Source organism: Embiotoca jacksoni, unplaced genomic scaffold (assembly GCF_022577435.1).
Source record: "Embiotoca jacksoni isolate LCO1_2020_lvr unplaced genomic scaffold, fEmbJac1.0.p SCAF_9, whole genome shotgun sequence".
Lineage (NCBI taxonomy): Eukaryota > Metazoa > Chordata > Actinopteri > Embiotocidae > Embiotoca > Embiotoca jacksoni.
Genome location: NW_027185447.1, coordinates 14,011,901 through 14,038,802, shown reverse-complemented (window position 1 = coordinate 14,038,802; position 26,902 = coordinate 14,011,901). Strand labels below are relative to the sequence as shown.

General features: G+C 42.8%; 1 protein-coding gene across 3 annotated transcripts in view; it reads right to left on the bottom strand.

Moving 5' to 3' along the window:
• Window positions 1-26,058, bottom strand: part of zbtb46 (zinc finger and BTB domain containing 46) — a 61,777-nt gene extending 35,719 nt beyond the window's left edge. The window contains exons 1-3 of one of the 3 annotated variants that reach the window (XM_069140534.1): window positions 25,677-26,058; window positions 4,668-4,888; window positions 3,573-4,512 (exon numbers count right to left, since the gene is read on the bottom strand). In XM_069140534.1, the coding sequence (XP_068996635.1) occupies window positions 3,573-4,512; window positions 4,668-4,853 (1,126 nt within the window). In that variant the 5' untranslated portion in view covers window positions 4,854-4,888; window positions 25,677-26,058. Of the gene's footprint in view, window positions 1-3,572; window positions 4,513-4,667; window positions 4,892-25,676 lie in introns of all 3 variants that reach the window. The other 2 variants (XM_069140533.1, XM_069140535.1) reach the window with 2 other exon arrangements.
• Between the last annotated feature and the right edge of the window lie 844 nt (window positions 26,059-26,902).

Genomic DNA, 26,902 nt, shown 5'->3' with positions numbered 1-26,902 from the left:
CCTTTCTCCTTAATACCAACCATATCCCTTCATGGAAACCAACAACTGGACTTCATGGAAAAACAGCCGCCCCACCACACACACCAACAGCCCCTAAACGTAATGGCACAACTAACACTAAACTGCTGACCTTCTTCTTCACAAAAACTGCTGAAACGATTAGTCAATTCATCTTTTTCTGATCTCACAGCAGATATCTTGAGATGTTATATAGCAGACAAAGCACAGGTGTAATTAATTACATTAATAATGGATGCATCCTATTTAGATGTCTGGTATCGTGCCGGCTTTCACTACTTTCCCACTACTATGACTTCCTGGGACATCTGATACAATAGAGCCATCCTTGTTGTTATTATTTGCTCTTCCTGCTCCGACCACTCAGTGTTTGCGATAAAAATAGTCCAATAATGTTCAGCAGAAACTTGGATGACTATTTTGGTAATAGATAATTCCTTTAATTCATTTAAAAAGTAAACATTGCAGATTCCAGCCTCTAATATGTTAACATGTTATCTAATTTGTGTAATTGACAGTTGGATGAACTTATTTTTGTTTGCTTGGAGGTACTTTTCCATCACACCAGTAAAGGTAATCAAGTAAAGACTGAATGACTGTAATTACAGATGTTATTGCCTTAAGAATACAGTGGTCATATTATTAAATAATGCAGCTTGGGCTTTCTCTTTGCAGGGAAAATGCAACAATCACAGCAATATGTTGTATTATGTGCATGCTTTATAATTGTTGATTACATTTGTGATAATGATGAAATTAATCTTATTTTATTTGTTCGCCAGTGCTTTCAGTATTTCAGCATTCAAGCAGCAAGTCACCGGCAACCCACCATGAAGTCATTCACCGGTTTGTGAGATGCTGTTTGAAGCTTTGATTCTTGTCCCAATTTCAACAATGATGATTATTCTATCAGATGTGTCAGTAAGTCATGACAGTAGGCAAGCAGGCACAGTGACCATATTTGGACAAGAGGGTGGAGTGACCTGATTGAGAACACTATGCTTGGCCATCTATATCAGCGACCTGACTGCACTGCAGTGTCAATCAAATCAGGCACACCTCCAAACATACCTGTTTATGGCCTAATATAGAATTAATTATCAAGGACCACCAGTGATTGGAAGGAGTGAACATAGCGAATAATACCACAATCACTTGTGGAAATGTTTTTTGGATTTTGGATTTTATGAGAAGCTTTGCTATTTAAATGGGAGACGGAGGTTTTTTTTTTTTTTTTTTTGTTTTTTTTTTTGTTTTTTTTAGCCAGCCTAGTGGCTTTCACTGGTATTGCACTTTAATGCACTTTCACTCTGGCTTCACTACGTCCATTTTTATAGACAGTCTATGGAAGCGACTGATCTCAAGCGTCACACCTTCTCAGCAGATCTTTGCTGTCTACCTCACCAATGTTCACATGCTGTGTAATATTATAATTGGAAACTTTCAATACAAATGTACATCATGACTCTTTCATATGTCCATACATTTAAATTTTGATATTTGACTGCAGGTTAAAAAAAAAATCCTGGACTTAAGGTGACATAAGCCCACAGACATCCTGTGTATCTTTGACTCTAACTTAATGAAACTAGAATAACTTATGGACATGACATGATCGAAGAAGGAGACCACTTCCAGAATTGAAACATCACACCTCTCACCCCTAATGCTCCGAGACCAATAATCACCTCACTGAACCTGTTCAACAATCCCCCAAACCTTTATTAAGCACACAGACACCACCCCCGTGCAAACTGACTCAACACACAACAGTGAAACAAATCCTGATACAGCTACCACTCTCAAACGTCATGTAAGGCCGCTGGTAACATGATGTTTTACTGCTAAATGGCAAGGCCCTCCCTCTGAAGGAGAACCAATCCTATCTTTCTTCACCATTTTGAACCCAGTCCCGAAACCCAGTTGAAAGCGAGGGTAATGGTTGTCTTTTGGCTAGCACCAGGTGAGTCTACACCATCAGCAACACTAGACTTCCTCTAACCTTTAGGTGAAAAAACACCTCTCTTATTAATGACTGTTTCACCACAGCCAGACTTAAACTTTACTTTCTACCACAGTACTAAACCATGGACCTAGCCAGTGTGCTTAATAGTGCCATTTTCTATGTGAATGCATGTGATTATACATCTGTGTGTGTTTGTGTTCCGAAGCTCAGGACAAGATGTACTTTGGCACCGTAATAAGGTCTGACTGCAGGTCACAAAATCTGGGACTTAGGACACTTAGAGTTAAGAAGACAAACCCTCATAAGCCCAAGCGGATGCTCTGTCCAATCCGCATTTCTTTTTTGTCGCTCTGTTTTTCTTCTCTCTCTCATTACCCCTCTCATCTAACACTCTCTTTTCCTTTTCCCTCCTCTCGCCCTTTCCAGAAGGTCCTTCCCTAAACCCCAGAGAGAAGGGGGAGGAGCCAGGCATGGCGAGGACGCGCTGGTAATCCGTGCAGTGACCCAGGTCAATTCAATTATCCTGTTTTCTTTCGCTGCACGACGCGTGTGCCCATTTCACAGCCAACTCCCTTAATGCGCCCAGGATTAGCTTCTCTTACTTTTAATGATCTACCTATCGACGCCTTGGGCCCCGCAGCACACACACACAGACACACACACATGTAGACGCACACACAGGTAAGTTTTTTCATGTATAAGTTTTAGTGTAAAGGAATTCACTAAACAATTCTGTAAGGCTGAGGATCAAGTGAGGCTCTCTCAAAATAAATATGTGTTCATGCGTGTGTTTGTATATGCATTTGCCTGTTTATGTGGGAGTGTGGCTTACATAAAATGCAATACGGAGAGGATTGTATTATCCATCTGCATTTACCCAGGCTTCACCTCACACCTCCAAGATTTAAGATAATCACCTTAGGCCTAACACGTTAGTGTGTATAAGCTCGCTAATCTCAACCCCGGAGGAGGAAAAGAGGTCATTTTATACTAGTAAACTGCGCGGATGGCTGACATGCATTGAAATATCCACGCAAGACTCATGGTATTAAGCACTACTGTAATGTACTAAGTGTCATGCACACTTTCTCGCACACAAGTTCAACAAAAGTCAACAAAGCAATTTGATTTCTTTCATGCAACTGAGGGCCAGTTGGTTTGAAGGTGTCTTTTAGATAGTAGATTTTTCAACAGTTGACATGACACTCTCACCCAATTATCTAAACTTATCTTATCATCTCACCAGGCATTCAGTAATTAAAATGACTGGATAACTAACCAAATAGGAGACAGCTTTACGAAACTGAAGCTACTTCAGGAAACTCCACAGCCTCAAAGTCAAATCAGCACAGCAAAGTCCTTTCCCACGTGGAAGGTCTGTCTTTTGGCCTCCCTCCATGCTAACAATTTTGAGATCAAGTTCAAGCTAGCCCCACCTGCTGTTATGACATTAAACTGATCTACCACCAAATCACTATAAAAAATACTTTTTTGACCTCAAAACATATGGCTTGCTTTCGTCTTTGCTGCAACAGCACTTTCTACAGACGGGAGACGGTGGAGACTGGTACAGGTGTGTTAGCCTTACCTGGGATATCCTGTCCACTGTAGCTCCATCCAGCTACAGCCAGCATGGAGGGCAGAGGAGATCCAGGCCTACTGTCCCTGTCTCTCTCCCTGTCCCGTTCTCGTTCCCAGTTCCTCTCAGCCTGCTGGGTTATGTGTCGGACTGTGTCCTTGTTTTTCCTGTTCTTCCTCCGCCCTGACCCTGACAGGGGTTGCCAGGGTCCTTCTCCACCTCCTCCACCTGCCCCACCAGCCCCTTGCTCCCCCAGGCTTTGGGCTGCACCCCTGGGAGTGTCGCGGGGATGGGAGGAGGAGGCAGGGGACACCTGTTCCTCTTTGACAGTGACAGGCCTATAGTCATGTGGCCAGGCGGGCTGGGAGTCGTGGCAGGCTTCCTCCTGGCTCTCATGGCTCTTCGGGGGTTCTTGGTCCTCCTTCCCGTACGTGCTGCCTCCCTCGTGGCAGCTGGCGATGGCTGAGTCCCCAGAAGAGTTGGCCGGGCTCGTGCGGCGTGCCAGCCAGGGGGAGGTGCTGCGACCAGACATGATGGAGGCCAGGGCTTCAGAAGCCATGCCCACTATCCCTCCTCCTCCGCCTCCTAAACCTGCTCCCACCACACCCCCTGCTCCCGCTATACCCACTCCTCCTCCGCCGCCACCAACTCCTCCGCCTCCACCAAGGCCAGCAGCAGCAACAGCTCCCATTTCAAAGTCGGCCAGTTCATCAGCCATCTCGGAGCGGATGCTGATGTCCAGCGCAGCCTTGATGAAGCTGTGGCAGGCCTGGACAATGTCTGTCATCTGCAGGTAGCTGGCGGCTGACATGACCTCGATCACGTTCTTACTGGTGAGGGCGAGGTGCGCTGAGTACATGAAGTCCAAGATGGCTTTGAAGCCTGTCGCTGTGACAATGTCCAGGTGAGTGACAGTAGTCTGGTGGTGAGGCTCTGCCCCTTTTTTAACCTGCGGGTGAAGAGGAGGAATTGTTTACAGAAGTGCTTTGTTGTTTATTTATCTCATGCCGAATAGGAATAAAGCTTTTTTATAACTATGATATGAGAGAAAAACAAGTGCATAACTAAATCTCCCAACCCGTCCTTCCCACTGAATATCCTCACCTGGCAGTAGAGAGTCTTGAAGTAGCGTGAGGAGCCCAGAAGGACATTCTTGTGGGCTTTGAAGATCTTTCCGTCCACAATGACACAGGCGTCGCAGAGGATGCCGTGCTGCCTCTGCTCATTGAGCTCTCTGAGGAGCTGACGGTAGTGAGACGAGATCTCCATGTCCTCCTTCCTGTTGTTCATCTGTGTAGCTGAACAAAAGCCTCTCCTCCAAATGTCTGCTGGGAATTGAAAGAAAACAACAAACAAATCAACTTAAGATGTAACATGTATCAAAGTATTATACAAGTACGCTGCGCCATTAAATGTACACTATGGACATTTGATTGCTGTAATTTGACAAAGATGTACGGCAGCGGATATGTAGAGCACAAGTGCAATGAAATCTCAGTAAATTTCTAGAGAGGAAAATAACATGGTAACATATGATAACATAGGTATTTCTTTTTTGAGTCCATATATCTGGCTGATAGCCAAGGCAATGCTCGAATCCTTGATTTCATTTTAATGTAACGGAGGAGAAAATAAGTGAATTTGACTGAGCCACTCCTTTAAAGATGAGCCAGGGTAAGGATATGTCAGTAATGACTGTGACATAAAAACAATGACATCAATAGAAACCACATCTCAACTGCTGTAGTTTGATGTCTAAAAACAGCCCAGTAACAAATAGTCAAAAATCTGTGTTTAAACCGTGTCTGACAGGTTCGTTTATGTGTGCGTGGGCGTGTGTGTGAGACAGAGCGTGTGTAAGCTCATTAAAAATGTCAGTTAAAAAGTGTAACACTTCCAGAAAACTGTTTTGAGGGAGAAAAACACCTCATTTAGTACGGACCACTTTAACATGAGATTTATCAATAAACACGGCCCCAGTTCCTTGTTATTTTTTTTTTCATCTCGCTTCGACTGTGAATATTCAGTCACCTGTCTAGTTAAGACGGAAATTTACTCTTGAACCTTCACCTCAGTGTTTCTGATCTTGCACAGTTCAGTCTAAGTTGTGAACACAGAGTTTTTCTGAAAACTACAGAGAAAGGACTCTTAATGACAATTTGTGGAGCTGTTCAACTGTCAGCGAATGAAGATACAACTTTCAGTACTCATTGACGTGATTCATAGCGGCGTGACAGGAATGCTGCCATAGTTCACCTTTACAAAATAAAAGCCATAGAAAAGCTCACGATTTGAACGTTTACAATCTATTAGCTTGTCTATTTTCTGGCTTTTGGACGCTCAAATATTGATCTCAGATGTAAGTGGGTTTTTGCTTGAGTGTATATAAAACATTATACTCTGTGTTTTTTCCGTTGTGTAGAGGTTATATACATATAAGACGCATTGTGTGCTCACACACAAGAAAAGGGATGCAAGAGGAGGGATGCAGGAAAAGGATACAGCGAGGGGAGAGCAGAATGAGACAAAGGGAGATGTGAACATCGCTGTGTTGAACCATGCAAGTAGGTGGCGGAAAAACAAAGAGAAACCACATAAGCCAGAGCAAACATAAACATGCGCACACACACACACTCAGGCAGTACATTAGCCAGAGCATTAGCAGCCGCCGCTCCTGCTCTTGTCTTGGTGAGGGCTAAATCGCGGGGACGCAGAGTGTTACCAAACGCAGCAGTGATTTGTTTTGGGAACGCCACAGCTGTCAGCTCTCATGGGCCATTCTGAGAGATGACAGCTCGGGTTGGCCAAGGTGACAGCAGCGTTTGCTCGGGGGCCGGCACACTTCAGGTCATGTTTAGCAAAGCTCTGCTCAACCTGATGGCTTGTAAGATCAGATAAATCCACAGTGTCTCCCACGTCCACTTGGACAAACACACCTCCTATGAACAGCAGTGGACAAGCGGATGGAGTGATGGTGACAACTGCTGAAGCCTCCCTTTCATGGGGGGGGAAAAAATAAATCGATCAATACATGGCTCAAAACCTTTCACTTTGATTGGTGTTTCTTTAAGTCATAGAAAGAACTGTGGGGAAGAAGAAACTTGAATGTGAATGCAGAATAACAGTGTCCCTCAGAGTCTCAAAAGGCAAGTTTTGATGCACAGGTTTTTATCCTTCGGCTAACAGATTTCTGAGAAAAAAAATCTATTGGCGGTCTAACCTTGAGATATTCTTTTCTTTCTGCATTGCTCTGATAGAGGTATTGAGAGTCTTCACCTCTCACCTTTGGAGACAAACCGAGCGGCTTTAAAGACAGGAGACCCGCTCCTCCTCTCTTAGCTCTTCTTCTCTCAGGGCCACTGGCACATTCAATTGTATAGCCCAGTCTATAAGATAGGCTCCCTCTCAGAGCCGCATAAAACTCAAAAGGAGTCATTTATTCACAGAGACATATTCCTCCTATTCCTATTCCTCGTTTATTTTTTTCCATTAAAATGTGGATGATGAAATAAAGGGTCACTGTTCAGCACACACCGGTCAGCAGCTTCCATTTGAGACATGTGTCTGTTGGTGGCTCAGACGAGGCGGTGAATGAAAGCCGGCTATACCAAATCAACAGCTGGAGCAACACTCCCATCCCTCGTGTTGCATTTAGGGTCAGCCCAATCTCTGTTTCTGCCTCTGTTACCATTTTAAAAGTCCCAGAATCAACAATAACAAGCTCTCGATTGAATAAGCTGTATGTTAATTACAGCCAAAGCAACACATTCAGCAGGAGGACTGGTGAAAGAGTCCCTTGACCTGAAACTACAAAAAAAAGACCTTTGGTGTTATGAGTTAAGATATTCATCTCTGAAATTCCTGCCTGCACACCAAAGCAATTTAGGTGAATGGAATTTAATTTGAGGCTCTCACAGCATTTGAACATTTATATTCAAGAAATTAAGCAGCAGCGAATTCTGTTTCCAGTTTCTCACATGTGAAAATGTGATGCTTTTCTTTGACATGAATGAAAGTAAATTGAAACTCTGAGTTTTGAAATGTTTTTTGGACAAAAGACAATGAAACTGCAGTTCAATATTTTTTTTTTTTTTTTTTTACATTTCATAGGCAAGATAATCAATCAATTACTTGAGAAAACGAGTACATTGGCAGATTATGAAAATGTGGATTAGAAAACGGCCCAAAAAAGATCCATTTATCTTTTGTAATAGGAGCGGAGGCAAATAGTCAGACGATAGAAATATCAGATCTTAGACCAAAAAACACAAAATCTGCATGACTGCACACTACAAAATGTAAATCAGAAAATATATTTCCATGTAATTTTTCATGCAGTTCAGCACAATCCTTATTTAGGAATAACTTTAATTTAATTCAAAAGAGATACTTTTCATACTAATGCATTTCTAAAGGATTAATGATAATGTCAGTGTAGTACTGCACTCTGATACAAAAATCTGTGTGAGTTTGTGTGAACGTGATGTGAGCATGCAGCTATGATTGCACCCAAAGACATGTTAAATGGTGCCTCAAATTTCACAAAAACAATGATCAGTGGAGGGTAAAACAACAGCAGGGACTGAGAGATGAAGAGAAAGAGAGGGAGAGCTCTAATCAGATTTATTGCTTCAACAGACTCGGAGACATACTGAGTTAGGAGTTAGGTAGAGATGAGGAGCTTTAATGGAGTGCGCTTTGACCTCTAAACTCTTTGCTTGCATAATTGGCTTGTTTAATTTCAGCATGTCCAATTCCCTCCAGTCAAAGACCCCTTTTGCAGTGGAATCATTCCCAAGCTACCCCGACTGCGATGCATAAACACCCACACAAAAAAAAAAAAAAAAATAACTCTCCAGTGCTCATTCTTTTCTTTTCCCCTGAGAGCTACTCCATTTTACCCCAGCTTAGACCATCAGCGCGACCAAAAGCTATTCCCTCTACCATGTGAGTACAGCCTTGATTTAAAGCACGCTTTTTTTTTCAAATATACACTTGACACAAGATGGGAAAGTAAGGTAAAATGAACTTGTCAAACAATCAACTACAGAGAGAAGAAGCAGAGACTTTTGTGTCTCATCCAAAGCATTAGCAGTCTCACCAAGGCTACAGAAACTAAAGCCTGCTTTCAGGATGTCACACAGCAGAAAAAAGAAAAAAGAAGCTTTTCATCCCTCGATGAAATTTCACCACAAAAAAAAAAAATATAAGAAAAAAAAAAAAAAAGCAAGGAAAGTCATCAAGAGGCAGGCTGACAGTCTGTGAGCGCTTATTTGTGGCCAGAGACGATTGTTTCAGTAAAGCATGCCACCAGAGCTCCAAGTCCCTGTCACCCTTCTGAGGCCAAATCAAAAGTGACTGTCCTCCTTAACCCCTCCTTTCCACACACACACACACACACACACACACACACACACACACACACACACACACACATACACACACACACACACACACACACACACACACACACACACACACACACACACACAATCCAGAGCCCCGTTCCCCTCAAAACACTCACACACATCAGGACCCTGCCCCGAAATACACAAACACATGCAAGAACTAAAAACACCCACGTTCACACGCTTAGCAGAGCCGTCATGGCATCACACCCGGTTTGTCCTGGTCACATCACAGCAAAGTCACTTTAGGCCCCAGTCAAACAACTAAAGAGATGAGACGTGTGATGGAGTGAGAGAATGGGGCTTCCTCCTGCTTGTGTCTCTCCTAATGCAGCCTGTCCCTCCGAGCCACTTCTCTGCCTCCTTGACCGCACAGGACCGAGGGGAGACGGAGCGCAAGGTCCTTCTGGATCAGAGGCAGAGCGGTACTTTGTTTGTACTGGGGTTAACGCTACAGCAGGCTAATGCTGTGATTTCACGAGGAGTTCGCACATCACTCTGGATGAAGACGTTACAACATGTGAAACACCTTCACACAGGATGATAATACGTGATTACACAATTTATTTTTTGTAAATAAAACTCACTTGAGGCTCACTTTCTCTTTGGTGTCTGTTCATTCTTTCTTCATTAACATTCGTGTCACAAGGTAAAAGGTTCAACTGGCCTCAGGTTCCCGTGTGTGTATGTTAGCACTATCTAGACTGCTTCTTGCAGTTATATTTATTTTGAATTAAGGGATTTCCAGTTGGCTCGGACAAATTATCATTAAGTGGCCAATGTGCTCCTCGCAAAACCGCTACCCTCAGCTAATCACTCTACATTCAAATTGTGGCCGTCTGCTCAACAAAATGTAAAAAAATTCTTCTCATTATTTGATAAAATGAGTTCGGCATGTCAAATTGAATGAACACAGAGTTCACACAGCCTCCCCTTTGAGTGGACAAATAAATAAACCCATTAACAAATCTAGAGGAAAAACAAACTGATAACATTAATAGATTGATAACACTGGAAAAACCACTTGAAGTGCATACCGAACTTGTTTTTGCAAATGTGTGTTTATAAAGCACAGGTAAGGTCACTAGGATCATGTTTTTGTGTTTGCAATGGGTCAAATTGCAACCAGTCACTCTCATACTGACAAACCCACAGACAGTAATCACCTGCAGTGTGTTTCAGCTGCGAGGACATTTTGTAGTAACATCTTTCAGCTCATTGTTTTAGATTAAATGTTCTGATTCAGTCACACATCTGTCAGCACATCTGCTTTTGCAGCAGTTGTTTTCAACAACAAAATCTCTGATATACCGACTGTAACACCACTGTAGCATCAAACACTAAACATATAGCTGAAGATAGCGGAGCAGCTATAGAGTTGGATATTTCAGCATGGTATCATGCCAAAGTGTGTCAGTGTCACATTTTGCCTTGACTAGGCGTGAAAAGTACACGCATGTATGACCAGGGTCGAAAAAGGAAGTCGTGTGACAAAACCCAAATAGAGTGACAAAGTCCGTGTCGGAGGAGGTCAGGGGTGTTTGAATGGAACAAACAAGGAACTTTCACCTTTCAGACCTGAATTCGAGCAGAAGTCAAGGTTAAGTTGCTTTCGTAACGTAACGTGTTTAACTTACATCAAATATTTTTTTGAACCTGCAAAGTGTCTTTGAGGCCTAAACATAACTGAATTTCAACTGTCTTTCAAACTATGATTTTTCCTAAACCTAATTATGTATTTTTTTGTGGCCTAACCTAAGGTACCACATTTAACTAGACCAGGCGAGGCAAAACATGACCCTGGCAGGGTATCCTCTCGTGGAATGATGAGTGTATTACACACTTTGCCGTGATATCGGGTTTAATATTTCCTTAAGAGCTGGTGGAGACCAAAAAATAGCTAAAAGATGGTGAATATTAAACTTAGATTTGTCAGGTGAAACTGTTTGCTGAATTAATAAAAAGAGTAACCAAAGTTGACACTAATATTTTGTTTAGCACAGATGACATGCAGTATATTAGGCTGTACAGTTGTCAGTTGACTGTTCTTCCCCTAAGAGTTGGCCAAGCATAGTGCTGCAGTAAATCTCTCATCTTTGTGCACCAATACTTGATCAATTATTAGAATTTCTGCATGAAAGCACCCTATATTAGCACTTCATTCCCTCCTTTTAACATCCCTACCATTATCTTGGCACCGCCTTTGAAAATCATCAGTGGGGATGCAATAAAAACTGGCCAGAGATTGAAGACGTGTGAGGAGGAAGGCGGCGGGGATATCAAGGCAGGACTCAGGAGCCAAGAGCTGGCATTTATGTTGTCAACCATCCCAGCTTCATGTCTCTGCTACAAAATTATATCAGTTAAGCTAAAAAACCAACACGTTCCTTTTTGCATATTTTCCAGTGGAGGCTTTCAACCGCACACCATCAAGTCATAGCATGCAGTTTCTTTGGTCAAGGCAAACAGGGTTTCAGGTCTGCATTAGGTGAATAATGTATGAAAGTGTTCAATGCAAAGTAAGATAAATGATGTTTATATTAGGAGAGTCTCTGATATGATTTAAAAATAAGAGGACAAAAGAACTTGCAAGTGGAGTTTTTTATGTAACGAGAGAAGAAAATACTGGAAAAAAATTTACAGCATGCATAAATGGAATTAAAACGACATTGAGCTGGACAATAGATGCACTTTTCTTCAAACACATTGATAGAGGGCAGACATTGCATTCCAGAATACATTTTACTGCTGTCTCTTCTTAAGCCAAAAAATGCGAGATTTCAAGGTTTACAATAAATTATTTTCAATAAGCTGAATGTGTGATAAATGTTTCTGCTGTTCACTGAACACTTACAAATATGATGCCCCTGAAAGGTCATTGTGGATGAGGATGCCCAGAAACAGAGCGAGGTGAAGTTAAAAGAGAGAAAAGACAAAAAAGTAGAGCCGGAGAATGAGAGAGATAAAGAACAGCGCAGAGAAAGGAGATCGAGCAGAATCACAGAAAGGCTAGAATGATAGAGATGGAAGATAGAAAGAGGGGGAGACAGGACGAGAGGGAAGAGTGACTCAGGCAGCCAATATTTTTTAAACAGCTTTGCTTCCACTCAACTGGGCATCAAGGCCATTATCCCGGGGTTAATCCCCAATCCGACGGAGCTGGCAGCCTTCCGGGACAAGCCAGGGTGGCAGTCCATCAAACAAGGCAGGCATGGACAAAAATAACACACACACACTCAAACGCATGCACATGACACACAGTCAGACGCAGGCAGGCATGGGAGCTACAATTAGGAAAAAAAATAACACAACAAAGCTATTAGCTGCAAATGATTTGTTCTTAACTTCTTTGTCTTTTATTTTCTGTTGAAGACAAACTATTGTTCATTTTTGTTTCTCATTTTATCTGTGACATTATCTCCCTGTGCGTTTTTGTGTTGTCAGTTTCCCGTGTTTCTTTTATCACACACCCTCCATCTGTCCACTTTTATTTTCTCCACCTTCCCCACCAGCTCTAATCATGCCACATTTTGCACCTCTACCTCACTCTCTCTTTCTCTGTCCACTCTCTGTTTCTTTGGCCCTCCTCCAAGGACCCAAGGTGGAGGAAGAGATTGACTCAAAGAAGGATAGCCATGTCATGTGGAGAGGGACGAAAGAGGATCCAGGAGGCTTAGGGAGACTTAGTGCTACTCCCTTCATCCCTTGCTCTTCCCTCCTCCGTCCCACCCTGCACAAAGTGTCCGAAAAACAAAAACCTGGAAGCTCCTCATTTACACCTGAAGACTTCCATGCTGCTCCTCGTACTTTTTTCACATGTTCACATTCAGCGCACCTGTCAAAAGGTCGGCCTCTCTAAGCCTCCTGTCCAGCTTATGTCGCTAATGTGTACGCTTCAGCGGCTCCAGCCCTTGTTTTGCCACCATGTCCTCTCAACTTCAGCAGCACAGGTGTTAAGCCGTGATTGATCTTATGGAAATCCAGCCACAGTAAGGATGGACAGGGATCATCCCAGAGTGACCGAAAAAGAAGTGCGACTCAAAGACTGATGGCAGAGTTTCAACTTCACCATAAGTTCCTCCAATGACCTATAAAACTGGCAGTAATACTATATGACATACCAGGAGCTTCAAAAAAGGGGGGAGAAACTCCATCTGACCATCTTTCCGATGTCTTTTTTTCCATGTCTTCCTCCTTTACACTTGTGCATGGGTGAGTGACTGTGAATGTGTAGTTTCTGGGCTATCTTTCTCTCCCTTAGCCTGCTACGTCTCCCATGGTAACTCCCTGACTGACGACCCGGGGCTTAGCCTAAATTCTCTCTCTATTAAAAGCTGTGAAATGCAAATAATGAAACATCTCATTACCACTGTCGGAGAACCCAAAATGAAAGGAGGGGGAGAGTGGAAGGGAGCAGCGCAGGGCTGTAAAACAACGAAAGAGGGCTGTTCGGGAGGGAGGGAAGGTGAGAGGACAGGAAGGAACGAGTGAGAGATGGAAAATAAAGGAGTGGAACAAGGGGAGGAGAGAATGGGAGACGAAGAGGAAAGGGAGGATGTGAAGGGGGCGAGAGGATGAGAGCAGACAGCCAGACAGAGAGTCTTTTGTTTGATACATGTTGCCATTAACATAGACAGTAGCCAGGATGAGACACCTATGCAAACAGAGGTCCTGATGGACTATGCTGTGACTTAGGGGCGACCAGCTCTCTTCTATTTATCTATTTTATACTAAAGTTTACAACAGACCATCAGTCAACAGCTTTTCATTGCTGCTGTAGGACAATTACATACAATGTATGCACAGGTAATGTATAAGCTTTTGAAAAAAGGAATATGTGGTACGCATAAATATGTGTGTTGATGGATAATTTCATTATGCCCCAAGAGGAATATTAGTTACTGAGTTTTACTAACTTTGTCTTCCTGCTCTTTCATTAATCACCTCCAAACTACGCCAGGCAAAACTAAAATTTTCAAGTGTACTTTGTCATAATTACTCAAGTTTAAGTCTGATTTCAAGACAAGGCCACTTGTTTAAAAAAAAAAAAAACTCACTGTGTGGTGTGTGGAAGTGAAAATCACCCACAAAGTATTTGGGATTTGCAGGTGGGAGGAGATTGATGGAAGCGGTGGTGCTGGAGTCTCATGATAGTGACCACATCACCTTGTGTGGTCTCCCAGTGCAAAACCCAAGTTTCATCTCTGCAACTGTTAGAAGAATCATCTGCTGATGATCCCTCTGATATCATAAGGGAGTTCATGGGAGGTGGAGTTTTAAGGTGTGACAATGTCTTACAGCAGGATTAGTTCCTGACATCTGGGAACTCTGTGTATTGTGTAAGGGTTATTTCTTTCCTGGTAACAGATGGGTGACAGATGCATTGTACTTTTTGTTTTGCTTTTGCTTTCCTAACCAGGGATATTACTGCACAAACTAACATGGAATAACAGAACTTTCAAATGTATGAATTGGAAATAAATTTTGCTTCTTTTTACAACCTGGGCTTTTTTGTTGTTGTTGTTGTTGTTGTTGTTGTTTTTTTTCCAGATTAGGACAACATTATATCTAACAATGCAACACTGCTAGAATATAGTGCAGGGGAAGTAACACTGGCTAGTTCGATAATCATTTATAGAGGCTATAGAGAAACTTTATATGGAGGGAAACTGAAGACAAATGTTAACATTATTATCCAAACTGACAAATTTCCAACAGATTTTGCATACAAACTTTCCAGCTGAACTATGACCCTCAAAAATATGTGGATGCTAAATAAAATCCCCTTTTATTGAAGCTCTGTATCCTAAATCATGTACATTAATATGCTGCTAACAGTTTTTTCTTTTCTTAAAAAAAAAACAGAAAAAGGCTTTCCACATCATTTTGTAACCGGGCTGTGGGGATTTGCTCCCATTTAGCCACAAGAGCATTAGTGAGGCCGGGCACTGATGTTGGATGATGGCCTGATGAACAAGCAGCGTTTACGTTCATCCCAAAGGCCTTTGATGACATTGTGTTCAGAGCTCTGTGCAGTTAAGTCAGGTTACTCCACATCCAACGTGAAAAAAATAAATAAATAAATAAATAAAGTACCATTGTGTGCTTAAGTTTAAAATAAAGGGTCTTACTTCAAAACGTTTTGTTTATAACCAGTGTAATCATCATGTTTTAGCAATTTGACTCCTGGTCAGTAATGAGTGTGACAACAAAAACTATTTAAAAAACCTACAAAAATAAGATTTAGGTTGTAAAAAAAACATTATCTTATATTGTCTGTCTCCCCCGAACTTGCTTTTACATCCCTTTGCCTTTTCCACGTGTTTCTCTCATTTTTTTGTTATTTGGCAAATCTCAGTTCTGTTTTTAAAAGCACCGAATGGCTTTGTGGCTAAAGTGATGATGACAATATAAAGCTATGGACTGGCTCAGGACTCACATTTAACACCTACCCTGATCTCTCTCTTTCCCTCTCTGCCAGTGAGCCACTCAGTGTGTGTGTGTGTGTGTGTGTGTGTGTGTGTGTGTGTGTGTGCAGTTGTCCAGACCCTCTCATAGGTCTTAACAGAAAACCTGTCAAAGCAAAAAAGCAACCTGTCACGACTCAGCTAGACAAGACTGTACATAACTGTACCACAAAGAACATAAGCAGCCTGTTCCCGAGCTGTTAAAACAGTCACTGCAGCCACCAACTCCAAAGGTCTCAGACAAGAACACACAAACACACACACAAATATAGAACAAGTGAACAATAGGGAGGAAATGAAACAAAGGGTTTGGAGAGAGAAGAAATAGTATAGAAGTGATCATATATTATCGTACCTGTCGTTAAGGACTAAATGTCTGACGACTGAGAGCTAATAGTTGTTTGTTAAAATGTGTGGTTTTTGAATGACTGAATGATGGTGACTCACTGCTGGTGGCCAGTCGCTATCTGGTGCCGAGGCGGGTGTCCAGAGAGTGTGAGTGTGAGTGTGAGTGTGTGTGTGTGTGTGTGTGTGTGTGTGTGTGTGTGTATGTGTGTGTGTGTGTGTGTGTGTGTGTGTGTGTGTGTGTGTGTATGTATGTGTGTGTGTGTGTGTGTAAGGGTGACTCGGTGTGACTGTCGCTCTGTCAGACAGCAAACAGAGGCATCTTTCTCAAATCCACACTGGGCCGCAGCTTACAATGAGCTCATGCAAAGAGGGGAGCAAAAAAAAAAAAAAGCCGCGGCTTAAGTGTGTACTCACAAGTTCAACAGTCCCACCCTGAACCCCCTCGAGCAAATATTACAAGAGACTTTACTCCCAGCTAATCTAATTCACAAACACTCAAGAGCACACACAAAACAAGTCAAACATGATTTTACTATATTAACTTAGCCCTCAACATACAACATTCATTTATAACTGACTAATGTTCCCACAACCTCCTGTACCACAACAACTGAGCAGCACTGTGATTTACATATAGATAGCAAAGTGTTTATAAAAACACATTTGTATATAACAGCCCGAGGCTGTGTTGTCACTCATCAAGCTGATCAAAAAGCAGTTACTATACAACTGATGAATCTTGGAGCGCTTTTGCGGATCTGTCCTTCAGCGTTGGAAAAAAAAAAAGGAGGTGAGATAAAGGGAGAGAAATCAAGGGGAGAGGAGAAGAGCATCTAAATATAGAGAGACTCGAATTTTGGAGTCAGAAAAGAGACAGTGAAGGGTAAGATAGGGGGGAGGGAGACGGGAGATGCAAGAAGAAAAGGAGGAGAGGAAGAGAGATGGGGAGCGAAAGTAAAAGCGATGGGAGAAAAGTAGCGTTGAAGCTGCAAGAGAAGAATAGAATACAGAAGAAGTGTTGGTGTAGCCGGAGATCGATGGTTGCATGGCCTCACTGGGTTTCTCATCTACTGTAGCCTCGCTCAGTGGACTTCTGGAGAACTAAACATGGTGGGCACTCAATTTTGTCCACGAGACGTGAGAGCTCAATATAGTGCATAGTGTATCACTTCATGTCTTTGTCAATTCGTAATGTCGATATAGAGGATCTACCCCTTCAGTGATCTTTTAAACAAGCTGGCCGTGGCCCTTCGGCTGACTAAATTCTACTAGCAATCAGTGATGATGCAAAATCATTTAAGCTCTTTGTCTTCTTTGTTTCTGTGCCGCGCTCTGATCGGCTGCACGAGGGAATTGCTGCAGTTTATTGCTGTGTCTTCCAAAGCTCCCGACAACAAAAACAGATTTAAAGCAGATTTTAGGTCAAGCTTCCGGTAAAGTTTTTTTTTTGCTGAAATGGAATTCACTTAAAGCAAGTGACGTTTCCAGGGACATTTGTATGGACAGCAATGTGGCTCGAGGCTATAATGTCCGCTGTGATTGACGAAGAGTGAGGTTTGATCAGACAAACGTCTCACCTGGATTCTCACCCCCCCCCTCCTTATCTGCCTGTCTTTTCACTCAGGGTGTGTTTACTTGAATGTGCCTTGACGTTTGACTGTCACCTGTTGACTAACGTGAACGGCTGCCGTGGCTCGCAGGCTTTTGGAACTATTGCTACTTTTTTCCCCCGACAGCAATGGAAAGAATTGCAAATTCATGTACAGGAGTGGCATTGCCCGACATTGAAGACACAATGTGAGAGGGAGAGACAAAAGGACCACTGTGAAAACTCTTGTGATGGTGCTCACCATCACTAAGGACAACACCCACCTTGGAAACCTAATTTTTAAGAAGTCACACATTCCCACATTGTGAGGCAGTGCCAGTATCAGGTGTCTGTCCAAACCACCAACCACCAATCAACTGCCACCCCCTTTTGTGACACACCAGCGCACTCACCAAAACAACATGGAAGGGGGGTTGGAGGGGGTGACAGAAGACAGGACGGAGGGAGGGAGGGAGGGATAGGTGCGGGGGTGATAAAGAGAGAGTAAAAAGAGGAGGGCACGGGAATGAGCCAGCCAGAGACAAAGGCAGGCAGAATGACAATGAGTGAAAAGAGAGGAAGAGTGGGGGGAGAAAAAAAAAGAAAAGAGAGGACGAGATGAGGTGAAAAGCGCCAGCTCTGTTTGCACATTCATAGAGCAAGAAGAGAACAAAAAGACAGCAACAATGACACTTCCATGTATATGCATGTTTCTGAGTGTGTTTATGTGAAAGAACAGCGAGAAGACTGTTGGGGAAATTTGCCCCTCACCACCGAAAAAGGGATGTGAACCTACTCACTTCTGTTGACGTTTGGATCAGCTTCACCTCTCTTGTTCATAAAGGGAACTACACTGACACAGAGGAGGTCATAAAATGTCCAGCAACAATGGCAGAGCTCCACTTTTACTCACGATTTATAAACTTCATATAAGAATACACAAAGGATCAGTTTCTAGCACTGAAAAACCTTTTGTAAAACCTTTCTAACAAAAAAATAACGTCTTTTAACTGAATAGAAAACTTATTCTAACTTGGAAGGCATAATTTTTAGGAGAAAAAACTGGACCCCGCATCTGTTGTTAGCTGTTGCATTAACAAGATGTATAAATATGAGCTTGGGTCAGGGGGAAGGATAAAAATTAGAAAGGGAACAGGGAGAGGGTAAAAATGTGAAAAGAAGTAGAGGAAGGGTAAAAATGAGAAATGGAGTAGGGGAGGCCACTGGAGGCACCTGGCCCACTTACAGCAGAGGAGGGGGTGGTGGTGGAGGAGGAGGAGGAGGAGGAGAGGTGGAAGATTAAGGAGTGGGAGGGAAAAAGAAAAGGAGAAGGTGGAGGAAGAGGGTGAGGAGGAGGAGGCCTGGAGAAAAAAAAGCAAGGGAGATGCAGCTGGGACGGAGCAGAGGGCAGGGGGAGGATGGGAGGACTAGGGTGAAGTGAAGGTAAGTAAAAAGGTGAGGAGGGAAAAGGATGTGAGATGAGAAGGCATGAAAAAAAATAACAGAAGAAATAATGGGAAGGGGGAGAAGGGCACGGGGGGGGGGGGGTGAGAGCAGGAGAGAAAGAGAGAAGAGGTGGGGGCTGGAGACGAAGAGGTGGCCTTGTGATGCTGAGAAAGGAGGTGGTTTGTGCGTGAGCGGGATGATTGTGATTGTGTGTGTGTGTGTGTGTGTGTGTGTGTGTGTGTGTGTGTGTGTGTGTGTGTGTGTGTGTGTGTGTCTCTGTGTATGTGGGTGTCTAAAATTATGACGAAAAACTAACACCTCACCCAGAGTATGAATAACCGACCACAACAGGGCAATGTAGGTTCAATCTCTTCTCCCGGCACATTGGAGCAGCCTGCCTATACCACTAATATCCCACTAATACCACCCACAGTCCTCGCTCCACCTCACATCAATGAATATTTCATGTCCTGATGGCACTTTTAAAGGAAAAACTAATTAGCAAATCCAAGTTGATCTGGCATTAGTCATATCAGGCCAATTAAAAGCCCAGTCCTACTGTACATGTTAATGGCAGCGAAGTGGAATAATTGTATGTTGAGCAGGGGAGAGAATGTTAAACAGGCCTTGTTAGCAGCACTTTAGCACTCTAGCCTGAGTCCATGGCTGGATTACAAAACTCTACAAAGCAGAATAATGTTCATCAAAAACACACACACTCATACAGAGGCACACACAGGGTTCTTTGAAAGCGTCAAACGAAAACTCTATCCATTAATTAGAGTGTCGGCATCAATTCCATGGGGTCAGGTCTAATACTTATAGCTAAAGAAGAGAAATAGTTCCAGGGAAAATGATGGTTTTATGCCTCTGTAATAATATTAAACAGGGATCCAAATATTGGCAGAAGCTTGCAGGTCATATGTTATGCAGTATTAGTGGGAGAAAACCATTCTCTGTTCCACACAGGGTTTTTGAGGTCAGCACCAGTCAACATAAGGTCGTGCAGACAGTGTTTGTGTGGTATGCGAGTACAGAAAGGCATTTGAGTCGTTCCAACCGTCCTTCTGTCTGTCTGTGTGTGTGTGTGTGTGTGTGTGTGTGTGTGTGTGTGTGTGTGTGTGTGTGTGTGTGTGTATGTGTGTGTGTGTGTGTGTGTGTTTTATGACGGAGTTTAGATTAAGACAGACAGCACTGACACACACAGACTAAACTGTGCTGCACAAAAAAGCGACAGAATAACAAGGGCTAGGGCTCTTTTGGAGTGGATGTCTGTTTCATCACCCCCCCTCCTACCCCGCCCCCCTCCCCTCTCTCTCTCTCTCTCTCTCTCTCTCGCTCTCCCTCTCTCCTTCACGTTCCCTCTTTTCCTTCCTCTCTCTGCCTCCCCTGTCTCGTTCTCTCACCTGAGCTTTGATATGGAAATCTCTCACCAGCCAGAGCCCGAGGCTAGTTGACTGTTTCTAAAGATGTATTTGCTCAAAGCTGCTCAATTTCTCATCAAATGCTCACACTGTGTGTATAAAAGACAAACTCTTTCACTGGGAAAATAACAACTAACAACCGCGCACTTATATGAGGCTTTCAGCAGTCTGCAAACCCCAGACTTCAACAAAGCGGTGTTTCCAAGCCCAAGCCTTCAAGTTCTTAATAGCTTATATAAATTTGACTAAAAAGATGGTGACCTTTCTGCAAAGTGGAGAGCTGAGGATGCCAACTATCTTGTGGATAGAGTAATTCAGGTGAGTGTCTGTGCTTTCATAGTCAGATCCCACTGGTTTACCAGTCCTGCCGTGCCAGGTAATTATATTACATTAAGGATTCCCAACTAGCAAGTCGACAACACGAATAAAGCAACAACTGGAATCATTCAAGGGGAAACAAAACAATGTGCAAAAGACTTAGAAATAACTGAATAAATTGTGAATAAGTAGGAAAGTCTGTTCGGGAAGATAACATATTTTTGGTAAAAAAAATCATGTGAACAATAATAATCAGTCCCATGTCAGCTCATTACTAGAGAGTTGTGATATCAGTGGCTCCTTCAGAAGGTGCCCGTGTGCATCACTGCCTTGAAATTCATTGTGATTTTTTTTTTTAACAGGCTGGAAAAAAAGATTTTTACTTTCAAGAATATCAAGATTTCTTCAGAACTCCTGCAGACATGTTAAGGTTTCAGTCAGAATATTCTAAAATCTAAGGTCATTTGTAGCTTAAAAATAAAAGGAGTTAATTGAAAACTTAAAGCTTTGAAAATATAAAACACATCATTGCTAACTGGTCTTCAAAGAGGAAACACATATCACAAATAAGGAAGCTAAAGGAATAAGAATTTAATTTCGATTTCTGCTTTAGTTTTTTTTCATCAACAACAGACAGAAAGCCAACAGCCATCATCACTTCACTTGTTGCAATTTTGTTTTGACAGCATTTGAACAAGTAAAAACATACAGAATATTGAACCAACAATTAGGGGTGCATTAAGCAGGAACACAAAAAAAAAAAACGTAGCGTGAGTGATTCGATTTCAAGACTGGGCCGTCTGTGGTCATTGATTCAATTGATAACTGATGTTAGAAAAATGTTGTAAGTTCCAGAAAATTACTCATGATGTTGATAAGCATTGTGTGATGATGAAGTACTGGTTGGAAAGAACCGTTCTGCTCCAAATTCCCAAATAAAAGAAAAACACACCCTGGTGAAATCCCTCATCGGTTTCCTCAGGAAAGTGTGACCCAAAAGGTGTTAAGGTGTTTTGCAATATCAACAACTCCTGAGAAAATGCTTATTTTTTCCAAATTTCCCTTATATTTTATTTACAAACAGTCAAATTATAATTTTCCTTCAGGACTTTTGACTTGTAAATACAAAAAAAAAAGTCGCGCAAACGCTGCAAATTAACTTCAAAAGTGAGAATTTGGTTTTCATTGACACCACACGCGCAGGTGAACGCTTGCCCACACGCACACAACTATGAAATATTAACTCCTATGTGAAAAGACAAGTTGGGTGTTGGTGAGTATTTCTGTATTTGTGTGTGGTCTGTGGTGGGGATGGCTTAAACTCACCTGTTCTCTCTGCTGGGGGGGGTGAGCATGTCAGATAGGTAGATAGGGAAGCCAGCTGTTACACAAACATCCCCCACAGCATCCATGTAACCCCACGGGGATTAGGAACACCTGTATTCAGCACTGCACAATGAGCTATAGAAGCTAAAGGGCCTTGGGAGTTATTAGTGGTTGGGGGATGGAAACTGGTTTAGATCGTGGGGGGGGGGGAGGGGGGGGGGGGTTAATGTGTGCCAAACGAAATTGCTGTGAGAATGATGATATTCACGATTTGACAAATAGAAGACAGACTTGTCAGGAAACTCCTGAGAGATGTGGCGTGTCATGTAAGATATACATGCAAGTGTAAATGGTTCATTTTGCATCGTGTTAGCCAAACAGGTGTTCCCATTAACAAGTGAGCTCCGAGGGCCAATCGGGATGAGAAAACTGGCAGCGAGAGACAGAGAGGGAGATGAATGGAGTACAAGGTGGCTAACAGCGAACAAGTGTGTCTTTATGGAGCATTTACCCTCTTTCTCTATTTCTATAAATGAGATAAACTCACTGTACAGAGTGTTGTCATGTTTTCTACGTAAACACTAACACATACTGTTGTGAGGGTGTACACTACATCCCCAAGGTTTGCGTAGCTGACGCCGACTAACCTGCTACCACACAGTTCAGCCCACAACCTGCATGGGAACACTGAGCACCACCTACACAACTGCAGGCTTACACACAAACACACAGTGAAAAGGCAAGTGTAGAGCTTCAAGCCCGACTCAAACCAAACCCCTCCGTCTAATTTTCTCACCCTCTTTTCACACCCTGCTACACCTTCACTGTTTACCACTGTCCTCCAAAACTCAGCGACCGCGTGTGTGGATAATATTCAGAGCAGCAACCTCCACCACCTTCAACAAACACAGCGTGCAACTTTGGCTCCGACCAAGAAAATGACAGGAGAGCACATTTAACTCACTTATCTTGTTTAATCAACTTCAAAAAGGTCCATTCATGAGAGATAGCGCAAGTGGAAAGTGCTTCGAAACCTCCTTCGCAATCCCACACGCAGCTAATATTTTTTCCATCTTTCGGCCGATCTCACCTACACTCCTCCTCCACTCATCTTTGTAGCTGTTGTCTTGGTCTGTATTATATTTTCCCCGAGGAACACGCAGATAGAGGTGCGCGCGCACACACACACACACACACACACACACACACACACACACACACACACACACACACACACACACACATTAACACACTGACTAAATCCCCCCTTTTGGAGGTTGTAATGATAGTACTACTCAGCCCCACCTTAGGGAAGCAACCTCAGTGGAACAGTAGGGGCCAAACCCACAGACACAAAGCATTCTGGGAGGTAGTCCATGCTAACGCGGCAGTGTGGATACCAAATTTGTTTTAATGATGTAACAGTTAAGTATTTTAAGCATTAAAAGCAGATGATTGAGCATTCTCCTCCTCAACAGGGGTAAAACAAAAATGTGCACGAACGGACAATTGTGCATGCAAACACACGCACGCACGCACGCACACACACACACACACACACACATACACACCGACACACTCACAAACAAGCCTATGGTAATAGAATTACTGAATAAAAGACTTTAGAGGCTTTATCTTATCAAGCGCCAACCCTTTAGTCAGTAGGAAGGACAAAACAACTAGACAAATCCAGTGAGGCCTAAGACAATTTGGAAAAATGGCTTGATGGTCTCCTAATCCCAGAGATCCAGTTATCTGATGTCAAACAGAGGAAAAGGCCTAGATCTAACTGGCTGTACATGTAGGCTAGTTACAGCTGTAAGCCAAGAGGGTGCACTTTAAAACCAAAGTAAGAAAAGCTTGCAGGAACTGTAAAGTTCTTCAAACTACACAAATAATCTGATATTTAGCATCTTTCAAACTGAGGGAGTCAGAGGCTCTCCTGCTAAATAAGCATGTGGTTTCATTTGCTTTAAGTCAGTACACACATGTCTTAAGTGTTTATGTTCTCTGCTAATGACTCGTCCCCTTTGCTATGGTCTGATCAGCAATAACAGGCTCTACCTACAGTAGGTTTTGCATAACATTACAATAACAATTCAAAGAATCACTTAAGAATGAATCTTAAATTATATGAAAGTTTATAAATCCCAGCAAAATAACAGGTAATGATTGAATGAGGAATGCCACAGGTAAAGATGTTTGTTACTTTTACAGACCATTACTCACCTGGCTGTCGTCACTGGGGGTGCACGACAGCCAGGCGCACAATGCCGTCTTCATACAGAGCGTGAACGAAGTGGGCTTGTTCCCCACTCACATGGCAAGCGTGGTAGAAAATGGAGGAATACGGAACTGACCGGTTTGAGAGGGCAGACACAGACAGCAGACATATATATATATATACACACACACACACACACACACTCACACACACTCAGCACAGCACAGGAGACAGACTGAGGGGTAGCGAGGGGAGAGTACGCTTTCAGCTTCAGTCGCCAGCAAACAGAAAACACTTGACGCCACTCTTTTTTCACATCTCAACACTGATCAAATGATGATCAGCTGTACCTCAAAAAAAAAAAAAAAATTACCCGAGATCACCATCTGCAAACACCCCCCAACCCTCCCTCCCCCCCCCAACCGTCTTGTCTGGTACTCTAGGGCTGGGTGTTGACGCAGCAAAAATTTCCAGCTGGAGAAATCCCCCTTTTGGAGGTTAATCGAGGGGAGAAGGAGGAGGGTTTAAGCCCTTGTCTTCCACGCTCGGAGCGCTTTCATTTTGAATCCCCTCCAGACGGCTGCACGGAGCATCACCAGTAATTTTATTTATTTATTTTTTTTATGATTATTTTTATTTTTTTTTACTGTGGCACGATATGAGAGCATGACAACCTCCTCCCCCCCCCCTCCACCCCTCCCCTCCCCAACCAGTAGGCTGTCATGCTGTGCAAAACTTTACAAATTTAACCAGATTCCGCTGGTTTCATCAAACTCCATGTGTCTGCAAGTGTCACACATTCTTGAAAACAGAGAGATATTTGTAAAAGTAAAGCCAACAGCAGATACGTTTGTGGCTGTCATTCATTCACGATAATATTACGAAAACTGGATATGTGTTTTCTTGCTAAAGAATTTCCAAAGATCCATTTAATCCACTAACATTTCATCCCAATTTGAAAGCAGTCCAGACACAATATAAAGTAGATATGAATAGATATTTTTTTTTCTCTGTCTGTGTTCAATAATCCTCTCCATCATGTGTGAAATGTAAAATGTGCGTATCAAAAGAATGACAGCTTCTACAAATATCAACAAGCGCAATAGACAGCTGGCTGTCACGTATGGAACAGGTAGGCGTACTTTCAGACTGTCGCCTGCTCACTCGGTTGGGTACGTTGCTGTCAAAATACACTCATGCCGCGGCTAACATGCTGCCAATGGACTGGAATAATAAAATAGAGAAAATAAACAGACGGGCCTTCATTGCTTTTCTGATGGCCAACTAAAAAAAAAAGAAAAAAAAAAAAAAAGAAAAGAAAAGAAAATAGTGCCGCGATCGCGAAGAGTTGCATTGTGTCATGCCTCCAACCTGTGCGCCCACCAACTATCAGCTGTAGTCGCCGATGGCTCCGTGAGGCAGAAAACTAATTGTTGACATGACATGAAAGCCGTGGAAATCTTGCGATAGCCTGCGTCTGAATGGAATCTCTAACCTGTTAGCAGGGGAGCGGAGCTGAAGGCTGGCAGAAGGGCTACTAATAATATAAGGAAGTCAGACATACCTGTTACCCCATGGGGTCTGGGGTGGAAGCGGTGTCGGTGCTTCGGAGTCCAATCTGGTGTGACAGCCTAAGAGAAGAAAGGAGGGGATGTCCAAAGCTCCAGGTACTGTCCTTCCTCTCCTCTGTGTGCTTTCTGGAAGTGTTATTCCCCGTTTTCTCCAACTCCCCGCTCTTCTTCCTCCACCAGCCCCTTTTTCTTTCTCTTTCCCTCCCCTGCTTTTCCGTGTCTTGGTATCAGGAGCCTCCCCCTCCTCCTCCTCCTCCGAACATGTCTATCGCTCTCTCTCTCGCTCTCTCTCTCTCTCTCTCTCTCGGTCTCTCTCTATCTCATTCTCCCCCTACACACTCTCTCTCTCCGTGTCCCCGTATCTCCTCTCTCTCTCTCTCTCTCTCTCTCTCTCTCTCTCTCTTTCTCTGGGCAGAGTCAGGAAATGAGACAACGTGAACGCACACACCGTGCGTATGTCCATTTAATATAAGTCCCCCTCTTATCAGAAACAAGCAAAGTCTGTCATTTTTTTTATGATGATGGTAATAATAATAATTAGAATAATAATAATAACGATAGTAGGAATATTTTGTGTTATGATGTAAGCAGTGGGGTTGTCATGAGCTTGTGGGGCTTTTGTCTTGTGCGTCTGTTGCCATAGGGCTCAGTAATGACCAGGGGATTACTTTAACTTACCCCCTCTTGTGGCAATAACAAGAAAACACCAGTCAGTCACATTTAAAAAAAATAAATAAATAAATAAAGAACTTTTGCAGCTTGACACTGTTTTGCTGGAAAACACCTATGTGACAGCCATGTGATGTGCAGCATGGCAAGCCAGTATTTTTTTGACAAAAAGTCTGGGGTAATTCCACTCCAGCCTGAAATCTCCTTTTCACATGTTCCTTTTTTGATATTGCTTGTTTTTCAAGTTATGGGGGAAATTATGAGCTAATGGTTTAACATTTGTGCAAGACAACAAAGAGGGAAAAAGTGGGGAAGATCATTGTGATCTGAAAACAGATAGAACATATATGTATTGCAATATATAACACTTCCTGTTATTTGTATATCGTATAAAGCACAGGACTGTACTCACAGAATGATATATGTATAACAGCTATTTAGTCCAGTTTCCCATCGTAGGGGTCAGGTGCCTCCAATCCTTCTCAAGATAAAGCCGAGGGCCATGAGATCATTATTGAAGCTCAGCGTGAATCCAGGCAGGCCACAGAAG